Source organism: Perca flavescens, chromosome 16 (genome assembly GCF_004354835.1).
Source record: "Perca flavescens isolate YP-PL-M2 chromosome 16, PFLA_1.0, whole genome shotgun sequence".
Classification (NCBI taxonomy): domain Eukaryota; kingdom Metazoa; phylum Chordata; class Actinopteri; order Perciformes; family Percidae; genus Perca; species Perca flavescens.
In genome coordinates, this window is record NC_041346.1 from 1,239,342 (window position 1) to 1,250,646 (window position 11,305).

Genomic DNA, 11,305 nt, shown 5'->3' on the forward strand with positions numbered 1-11,305 from the left:
ACTGATAACTGAGCGTGTGCGTGCATTGCTAAAGATAGGCTCAAGCTCTCTAAAGTGACATTCAGGGAATCAAATCTGGAGCTCAGATCTTTTTTTTGAGTATTGAGTTTGAGTCGTTATTACTGAAGGGGTTGTAAACTCCAGGTGCTAGGCTGGTAGCTCTCCCAATATCATCAGACAGTGGTGGAAACTGTCCAAAGTAGAATAACAAACGAAAGAAATGCTGGAAACCACAACGGACAATTCAGAACGACTGATTAAAGATGTCCCCAAACTCTCAACATCATCAGCCTGAGATCAGAACACACAAACCTGAGGAAATAATGAGCATACAAATAATAATGATTATGGAACATTTAGTATTTCATTTCTTTATTGTTTTTTGTCCTTCATAATTTAAATGCTAATGGAACTTGTTTTAATGTATCATTTATTATCAACCACTGAAAACTATAATTATTCTGCCTATGAAGTAGAGATAAAGTGCACTGTGTGTGTGTGTGTGTGTGTGTGTGTGTGTGTGAGTGAGAGAGAGACTGAAGTGGAAACTGTTCTTTTAGCTCATGCATCAGACATTTAAAACTCATTTCACTTGATAGGTTATCATGTAGGATATATATCATACATATATATATGTTCAAGGCTTTATATTAACTTTTTTCTGATCACCAGCCAACATGGCTAGTAGATTTTTAAAGTTACCAGCCATTCAGATTTTCCACTAGCCAATTTTTCCCAGGGAAAAAAAAAACAGATTATGAGTGCCGCCGAATACATTTAAGCATCCGTGTTTCTTTAAAAATATGAGTTTGGGTTGATGGCTGGCAGATGAACATTAAACTATAAACATTTACTTTTGCTCTCGAAAAATATCTCCACCTTTTATTTTCTCCTAACTATCTTTAGTACTTCATTTCATCTCAGCTGGTTTGTTTCGCGCCATTCCGTTCATTTCCAAGCCAAACACACACCGAACCGCCCAAATTTCTTGCCGGAAAAAAACAACAGATCTGGCAACACTGACTCGTTGGATCGTTTCTGCAGCCAGATGATTCAAACAGACGCTTTGCTTCATTCATCACCAACCAAATTTACAAATGTTATATCAGCCAAAGTTCATTTTTACCGGCATTTGGCGGGTTGGACGGTTGGCAGGTTGGCGGGTGTCAATTTAAAGTCCTGTATGTGATATCATACATTTATATCATATACTGTAAAATATATACCAGCTGACAAACCAATGGTTCCTAGGCCACAGACTGGTATAGCACATTTTGCTACCAGGCTCCAAGGAAACTTCCATTCAGTTAATAAAAAGCTCAATAACCATTTATGCAGCAGTTATGTTGATGCTGCATCTCTCCTCATCCCTCCCTAAGTCATGCTATACTACTGTCCTTTATGTTAGGCCAGTCTGCAAATCATCAACTGCATCATCAATATTAAAAGAGTTATTGCAGCGATATTTGCTGATGAGCCCATCAGATACAGTATAAAGGTAAAGCTCCGGGAAAAGCTAAGTCAACCTTAAATTAGTCTCGCATTGCCAGACCTTCTTTCACAGCGCTGCGGAGGGAGGTCTGGCTACTCACACAGCATTCTGGGATGGGAGAAAAACGTGCTCTGGTTTATTGGCATTTATTTAAACCAATCACAATCGTCTTAGGCTTCTGCAAAATAGCCTCAGGAAGGAACTCGTTTTGGTGGAACGTGTGTATGTTCAAAAGTAGTTTTAGTCGTGCAACAGAAAACTCAGATTAGACAGATAGCTAGCTGTCTGAATTTACCCTGCAGAGATCTGAGGAGCAGTTAACCATAGTCCTCACAAATGTATAAGGTATAAGGTACAAAGACAGAGGAAGGGGACGGTGGAATTTCTGGCGGCACCAGAGCAATCCCGGAAGTGGAACATTGTGGATATAGAATAACCTTAAATTAACTGAATAAATTGTCATAGAATGTCCTTTATTCTGTTAATGCAATGTTTCAGTGTGTCTCAATATCTCAATGTGTGTATATGTACTATATATGTATTTATGTGTGCATGTAGGTATATTGTGCGTATGAGCACGTATACACATAGGTATATGCATGCATACTTAACAGTTTTCTATTGTTAATAACTGATGTAATTTCTTTATTATGAGTAGCAGTAATTAGCCTGCACCCCAACAGTCACTGCTACAGTATAATCTGTTTGACATTGACTCATTATTTTGTGTCTGTTCCGTTTGAATTTCTTTATTGTCATTTATTTTAATCTCAAGACTGAAATAAAGTTTGATTGACGAGTATAATGCATATAGGATGAAAGTCGGCCGTCTCCACATCACAGATGCTGCAGCAGACTTTCTTTACTCTGTGATGAGGAGTGTTCAGAGTCGAATCAGGCTCTTGTGGGGTTGAAGTTAGACATGCAGTGCTGATGGTATGGTCGGGGTTACCGTGAGGCTATATAATATATAAAATAAGTAGAAGGTGTGTGTGTGTGCGAGTGACTGTTGAGGCCCTGGCCAGCGGTTGCGTGCAGGCGCGCCCTGTGGCTTCAAGCTGCTGCTGCTCAGACCCTGACATCAGGCTGCACATCCCCACTGTGGCTGGCCTCCTTCCGGCAGATGTCCCAGCAAGAAGCCGGGGGGAATCCCACCACAAGTCAAGGTTGCGTAAAGAAAGACCTGTTCCCCAGTACTGGAGGCCTGCACCCCAGCCGCTTCTCATGGGAAACGTCGAAGGTGTTAACTGTAACGGCATCTTTGACACCATCTAATCTGTCTTTTGTAGTTTTTTTATTTTTTAGGAACCGTTTTTGTTACCGCAGGTCAGCCTAGTCTGGGAGATGTGGCTCTTCCTCCCTGACCATGCTCAGGGCTGTTTCTGTTTAACTCTTTCTCAGCACGTTGTTTTGGGCCTTAAATGCCACTAAAATGAAATGGAATTCAGCCGTCATTCCTTTCATTATTTTGTTTATACCTGTGCTTTTTCTACTGTGACGTGTCAAAAATGCCCCCAGTGAAAAAACCTATTGTATTGGGTTGGAGGCAGAAATCTCAGAGACAAGTACTGTATGTCAAAACCTGGACAAATTAAACAAACTGTATTGACTCCACTCGAGGGAAGTACGTTCTTTTTTAATTTGGTGAACAGACCCTGTGAGGTAGGAACAAACAGCACAGGTGTTGACAGGTTGAGGTCACTAATGGTCAAGTAATTCATTATTGATATTAATATCAGTAATTAATAAAGAGTAATAAACTATCAATTCTGTATATACACAGGTTGAAGTCATTAAAAAAGCCTGATGAGTTTCTCATATTCTAATAAGCCAACAGCGTTTTTAACCAAGTTAGTAAGCCATCTGCCATTAGAAATGGTACTAGTCATATGATGAGGGGTTTCCAGTTGGTGGTTTGTGGTCCAGATGCACCGCATTCTCCAGGAAGGTCAGAGGTCAAACAGTCCATGTTCTGGTCTAGCTGATGAACTACAGAGCTAAAAAAACAAGCATCTGTCATGATGGAAGATTAACACCAGCTGAAGAAGTGTTCCAGTTGTATCTTATATATATAATATATAGTATAGTACGTATATATAGTAGAGTATGTATATATATATATATATATATATATATTTATACGTACTATATATATATATATATATATATATATACGTACTATACTATATATTATATATATATATATAATAGTACGTTGAAAAAAAATGATGAAAAGTGATTATATAGTATGTTGAATATGAAGTAATAAAAAAGTCATAGTATAGTGTGTCGAAAAAGTCATAGTACAGTAAGTTCGAAAAAGGTATAGTATAGAATGTCAAAAAGGGCTTTGTATACTATGTCGAAAATAGTAATAAAAAGTCATAGTATAGTAAGTTAAATGAAGTAATGAAAAAGTCATAATATAGTTTGTTGAATAAAGTGATAAAAATGTCATGGTATAGTATGTCATAAAAAGTCATAGTATAGAGCCCAGATAGCTCAGTTGGTAGACTGAGCCCATACATAGATGTTTGAAAAAACTCTAGTATAGTATGTCGAAAAAAGTTAAAAAAAAGTCACAGTATAGTATGTCAAATAAAGTGATAAAAATGTCATACTATAGCATGAGGCAAAAAGTCATAGTATAGTATGTCGACATACTATAATATCACTTTTTATCACTTTTTCAACATAGTATACTATGACTTTTTAGAAAGACAATACTATGACTTTTTTCACTTTTTCAACATACTATACTATGACTTTTTTTTGACATGCTATACTATGACTTTTATCCACTTTGTTTGACATACTATACTATGACTTTTTCGACATGGTATACTATGACTTTTGTATCACTCTTTTTCAGTCTAGCGATGTGAAGCTGCTCAGTGACAGCAAGGAGGGCAGTTTCTGTTGAGTGGCCAGCCTGGAAGCCAGACTGGTGGGGAACAAGAAGGTTTTTCTGGTGGAGATAGGTAGAGAGTTGATTGTAAATGGCACGCTCAAGAGTTTTAGATAGAAATGGAAGAAAGGAGACGGGTCTGTAGTTATTTTCTTCAGACGAGTCAAGTGTTGTGTTTTTTTGAGTAGTGGGGTCACTCTTGCCTCTTTGAGGGCAAAGGGGAAACAGCCAGTTGACAAGGAGATGTTAATGAGATGGGTGAGGAAAGGAAGGAGGTGAGAAGGGATAGGATCCAGGGGGCAGGTGGTTGGACGGGCAGAGGTAATCAAAGTAAGAATTTGATTTGGAGATAGAGGGGTGAAAGAGGAAGGAGTACTGGATGTACATACTATACTATGCCTTTTTTGACATGTGACTTTTATCAACTTTTTTCAACATACTATACTATGACTTTTTTTCTCACTTTTTTGACATTCTATACTATGACTTTTTCTTCATACTATACTATGACTTTTGTATTACTTTTTTCAGATACTGTACTATGCCTTTTTTGACATAGTATACTATGACTTTTTTATCAAGTGGAAAAAAGTCATACTATATCATGTCGAAAAAGTCATAGTATAGTATGTTGAAAAAAGTCATTGTATTGTATGTGAAAAGAAGTGATAAAAATGTCATAGTATAGTATGAAGAAAAAAGTCATAAAAGTCATAGTATAGTGTGTCGAAAAAGTCATAGTATAGTAAGTTCGAAAAAAGTTATAGTATAGAATGTCAAAAAGTGCTTAGTATACTATGTCGAAAATAGTAATAAAAAGTAGTGATGGTAGTGATGGTAGATGGTAGTGAGCTCAGAAAGTAAAGACACTGGTTCGCGAAGCTTCATTTGACCAACACTAGCGCTCTCTAGCACCTTGCTTTTTCAAATGTGTGTTGCAACTACGGTAGCCGTTATGTACCAAGAAGCTATGACAACATGTCTTCCAGTTTTCGCTTTTTTGGCGATGAGGATTCCATCTCCTGTGGCTCAGCATGATTACGATCCTCCATTATGAACTAAAGGGCAGGGACAAGCGCCTCTCACTGATCTCCTTCTCCGTTTCAGCTGGTTTTAGTCACGCTGGCTCTGAACCAAAACGCATTGCTAGTGCTTCATGTCCCTCTCAGTGATTATAGTTTTTCTTTTTAAGATTATTTTTTGGGGCATTTTAGGCCTTTATTGACAGGACAGATGAAAACATGAAAGGGGAGAGAGAGGGGGAATGATATGCAGCAAAGGGCCGCATTACTCCATAACATTTCCTCAATAAAATGTATACTTTTACCACTACATTTCCCTTAAGTATCTACAATACTCGTTACTACAAAATAAAATCAGAAAGACAATTGTTAGACTGCAAGTTAATGCAAGCTCCTTTCCAGTTGGTTGACGTAATGCTTGTTTGTTGCCAAGCGCAAAAACCATAGACCTAAACTAAAGAAGAAGAAGAGGAAGCTATATAATATATAATAATGGCAGCACCTGTTGCAGGCTCTGCTGCCAACCAACAGTGGCTGTATTTGCAAGAAATGGTTTTGTACGTTGGAGTAAAAGATTCTTCCTCACAAAAAATGAAAATTCTGTTTCTGTTTTTCTCTTCGTTAATATCAGACTTTGAATTTGATGTTTAAACCCTGAATAGTACGCTTTACTATAAGGAAACCACAATCAAGTTCATAATCAAAGTTTTTATTTTTTACTTTTACTTCTTCTTCTTAAGTACATTTAATATCAGAAAATTACTTTTGATACTTAAGTACAGTAAATACCAGATACTTTAACTTCTACCCAAGTCATTTTCTGGTAACATGCTTGTACTTTTACTCTAGTATTACTGTCACATACTTTATACAAGACTGGTGGAAGCTTTTATTTTAAAGGCACAAATACAAATACAAATGTATTGTAATTAAAACAAATGTGCGCATGTAGAAATGATATATAGATATAGCATAGCTTTGACATCGGAATGGGTGTATACTGTATATTGGCACACATAGAAACATGAATCGAAAATATTTTTAGAGGTTAAGGGCTAACAAGTCAAAACATTTTTGAGTCACTGTTTATTCCTGATGTATATGTAATTATTTTATGCAGTATTACAATTTAATTGGGATGGTGTTTGACGGTACGAGTGCAAAATGACACGGGCCTTGTCTTGACTGAGAGACACTCCCACTGAGAAGTGATTGTTTATTGTCCCACACCTGGAGACCCAAAATGGGAGGGGAGAAATGTATTTGTTTGTTATTTGAGATACTCTTGATGAAGGTCCAGAGGGACCGAAACGTTAGTTTTTGGAAATAGCCAGAGCAGACTGAAGAATTTTTTTCCTTTGTTTTGTAGTTGATGTTATCATCCAACGCACCTGCACAGGAGAATTTGTTTGGATGTGCGAGCTGTTCCTACAAAAAGGCACAAATCCAGAAAATCGTCGAGCCAACATTGGAGCCAGTCGAGTTTAACAAGTGAACATCGTCAGGGTAATAATGTCGTACAGATATGTGTACAAGAGCACTCAGAAACACAAAAGCAGCTGTGCTGTTGGTGCAACATTGAGATTGACATCACTTTGACTCTGCTGCCACCTTCCCACAACTCAGCAGAACAAACTCCTGACTGCTCCAAACGAGCTTGGTAGAGTTGTAGCCCAAAGACCTCACCATGCACATCTGGATTTGTACATTTTTAATCTCAATGTTCTCACAGTGGAATTAATTCACATTAAATTAAGTCTCAGATACAAAACTAAACAAAAAAAACAGATGTTAGAGTTTCACAGCAACAAAAAGACATTTTTATATCCTGCTGCAGTTCTGTACGGTGGGGGTTTAATAAACTTTTGGTAAATAAATGGCTGGTCCTCTACTCATTTGATCAAATGAGAAGTCAAGAGAGATGCATTATCTTTTATAGAAATGTTGATGTTTTCACTTCTGTATGTGTTTTACAATGTGCGTTTTGTCCTCAGAGGCCATCATAATTATGTAACAGAACGTTTAAATACTTTTTAAATAGTTTTGAAAAATAGTACTTTGGAAGAACAAGATTCTTATTTTTATCATTGATGATCATTTAGAATTTTGTTTGCCTGTTTCTCTGGTAGATGGCAGATGGATCCGTATTTTAGGAAAATTATCCATCTTGGTGTTCCTAGAAGGTTAGTCTTGCATTGCCAGACCTTCCTCCAGAGCGCTGCAAAGGAAGGTCTGCCTAGTCCACACAGCATTACTGGATGGGAGAAAAACGTGCTCTGGTTTATTGGCATTTCTTTAAACCAATCAGAATCAAGCTCCGGACGGAGCCACGGTGCCTCTGCTAAATGGACCTTTTTCACAGCAGACATGTTGACTTGTCATAGCTGAAATTGATAGCCTTAACGATGGCCCAATTCCATCAAGTGTCCCAGTAAGCTATTTCAGTGAGTTAGCATGCACAATACCAGGGTCTCTCCTAAGTGGAATGCAGCCATCAGTAATGGTTTTTAATAGACCCGTGCTTTTCTTACTATGACATGTCAACATGTCTGCTGTGAAAAAGGTCTATAGTCTCAGGAAGGAACTTGTTTTGGTGGAACTCCGATTGGACAGATAGTCTAGCTAGCTGTCTGGATTTACCCTGCAGAGATCTGAGGACCAGTTAACCATAGTCCTCACAAATCCACCGGAGGTTAGAATGCCAACACAGAGGAAGAGGAAGGGGAAGGATATCTGGACGAAAATGAGTGAAATCCGTTGGCAACAGAGCAATCCCGGAAGTGGAACGTCATGGATACTACAAGGTTGATCTGAATGTAATTTCAGATTGACATTAACTGATGTTTACTGACACTCCATACCTGTTTTAAAGTAAAGTCAACCAAACGCTTGAAACTGTAACAATCTTCGTTTTGGAGAAATTCTACTCTCTCATGTTTGAAATATCAATGGATTTCCTGGACACTCCCTACTGACAGGTGTTAGCATTAAACATGAGTCATGGATATGTGAAAAGGACACTCATTCACCCAAATTGTAATTTCACGATACTGAATTTGGTACTATTGTCTAATGGTAATGGCCAAACAAGAGGTAGATTTACTGGTTCTAACGTGAAATCCAAACAAGCCTTGACTGTGTATGAAAACGGCCACCTTTTGTTTCCTGACTAGACCTCTAATTAAATGTACATGTATATTTATACTTTATGGTATACAGTATAAGGTAGTTCATTTAATTATTTGAAGTTATTTTGTATTTCGTTGTGCTTGTATGTTTGTCAAATTGCTCTGGAACAAATTTGGGACTCACTTTACAGAAAGCTGAGTTTGTTCTGAACATCTTGATATGAGGGATATCATGGGGAGCATGTTAGATACAAAACCCCTTAAGACGAGAATTCTAGAAGATTTCTAAAAATGCCCTTAGACCTCTGAGGGTCAACTGTGACTGTTTTACATGGTGTAGTCATACGTCTTTGTTTTGCATCAATGTCATTTTGAATGCAATTCTCATTTCATGAATGGGTTTAAACATTTTTCATTCTTATTTGTATGAAATCATGTTATAATTTTTTTTCAAAGTAGGCCTGCACACTGCTGTCTACTTGTCTTGATATTAAAATCTTTTCTTATTTTCATTCAATTGTATTTTTGTGTGATAGTTCACTTTGTACTCAGGCCTCACTTGCTAAGGAGATCTTGATCTCGATGGGATTTCCTGATTAAATAAAGTATATATATATATATACAGAGATGTCAAGTAACGAAGTACAAATACTTCGTTACCTTACTTAAGTAGAAATTTTGGGTATCTATACTTTACTGGAGTAATTATTTTACAGCATACTTTTTACTTCTACTCCTTACATTTTCACGGAATTATCTGTACTTTCTACTCCCTACATTTTAAAAATAGCCTCGTTACTCATATTTCAGTTCAGCTTGTTCATCGTTCAAAAACACACAAACAAAAACCCCTATCCAAATCGCTCCATCCGGAGAGAGTAAATGTGATTGTGGTTGGATGAGAAGTATAAACATAGTCATTCCGACACCCTATTGGTTTGTACGCGATCCATCAAACCTGCACAGACTTGGTGCTAATACGCCACCGGTGCCTTAACGCCCGTTATCTACCGGACCGAATAGCAACGCGGATTTCGGTGCCTTATTTAGGTGCCACTTAAATGCCTGCGCTTCTCTCTGATGCTCCGAAAACGGACGTTAGAGGGAACTGAAACATCGCCGCACGGGACGCTAGTTAACACTACAGTTGACAGCAGGTAACGTTAGCCTAGCGTTAGCTAGCAGCTGGAGTAAACATGATAAAATGCTGAGAGCTAAACGGTGTAAAGTGTGTCTGTATTTCACTGGAGAGGATTGTAACACCAGCCTGTAGCTGCCGTTGTCTGAAAAACACAGAAGAGATGTGTCACCTTTTTCAGCACTGAGTTTGCAGGTATGATTTTAATATAACATTATTATAGTCATTATGGTTTGGTCCCCACGTTTTGGGGTTACGTTTTTGTCCTTAATGGCATTGTTTCCCCCTTACATCAGGGGTCGTCAACGTTTTTTAAACCAAGGACCCCTTAACTTAAAGTGAGATGTAGCAGGGACCCCCTACTACATATTGTATGAAATTAAGTTGCCTATTAAACTGGGCCTACAATAACTGTTAGGGCAGCCTAAAGCCTTCTTACATACCCTTTTTTCATAAGCTATTAAAATATTAATTGTTGGCATGATTTTATAAATCATATTTTAATGTTACATATATGGCACAGTAAATCTAGGATTAACTGTATCTGTGGGCTGATATCTTAGTGACTACCTTACCTATAGGCCAGTAAGCCTATCATCAGTGGGAATTTATATTTGCTAATAATATGTTGGAATTATGTTAAGGCATTTTCTTTTTTTTTTTCCAAGACTTAAAAATGTACAATAATTTGGAGGCCCCCCTGCAATGACTCTGAGGACCCCCTGTTGAAGATCTCTGCCTTACATTACTTTTACTTTTATACTTTAAGTAGTTTTGAAACCGATACTTTTACACTTTTACTTAAAGTAAAAAGCTTGAGTTGATACTTCAACTTCTACAAAAGTCTTTTCAAACCCTAGTATCTATACTTCTACTTGAGTAATGAATGTGAATACTTTTGACAAGTTAGTCTTTTTTATATATATATATATATATATATATATATATATATATATATATATATATATATATATATATGTTTATGAAACAAGATGCAACGTGTGTTCATAAAATAAGATAGACTTGGATATGTTTATTACAACTTCCACATTGTGTACATTCAGAAATGAACAAGTAATAAAATAAATGTCATTTGCATAATTATGGCATATGTTTAAAAGTTAGAATTAATCCTCCAGTTGAAGTCAATGTTCTACAACAGCATTTATATTTCATAACACAAAACAAGTCATTTGTACGCGATAAATGGAGTTTTTCTCATCAACCAACAGTTTGGGTTCTCTCATAACATCCATGTGAAGAATCACTGGGAAATGTCGTAATAATACTCTCGTAGTCTGGGCTCAACAACCGAGAATCCAGGCCTGTCATCCAACCTGTAAGACATGAAAACAGCAGAATGAGACACTGAATGAAACGTGCGCTGCCCTTATTATTCCGTGTGATGACTTAGAGCATGTGTCAAACTCAAGGCCCGCGGGCAAAACCCGGCCCCTCGCACATTTTGAAATGTTGGCCCGCATATCAATACATTTTGGTCCACCTAGTTGTGCGCCAAACCAAAAAGACAGGAAACTGTTTTCAAAATGCAATTACGCGACACTCAAAGCAGACTTTGGCAGATTGGTCGACTTTGACGCTCAGAAATTCCCCCAG

The 11,305-nt window shown here is 37.4% G+C and overlaps 1 protein-coding gene across 6 annotated transcripts in view; it reads right to left on the reverse strand.

Moving 5' to 3' along the window:
- Positions 1-10,696: 10,696 nt before the first annotated feature.
- Positions 10,697-11,305, reverse strand: part of syk (spleen tyrosine kinase) — a 48,905-nt gene continuing 48,296 nt past the window's right edge. For all 6 annotated transcript variants that reach the window (XM_028601166.1, XM_028601167.1, XM_028601168.1 and 3 more), the window contains one exon: positions 10,697-11,025. In XM_028601166.1, the coding sequence (XP_028456967.1) occupies positions 10,953-11,025 (73 nt within the window). In that variant the 3' untranslated portion in view covers positions 10,697-10,952. The remainder of the gene's footprint in view (positions 11,026-11,305) is intronic.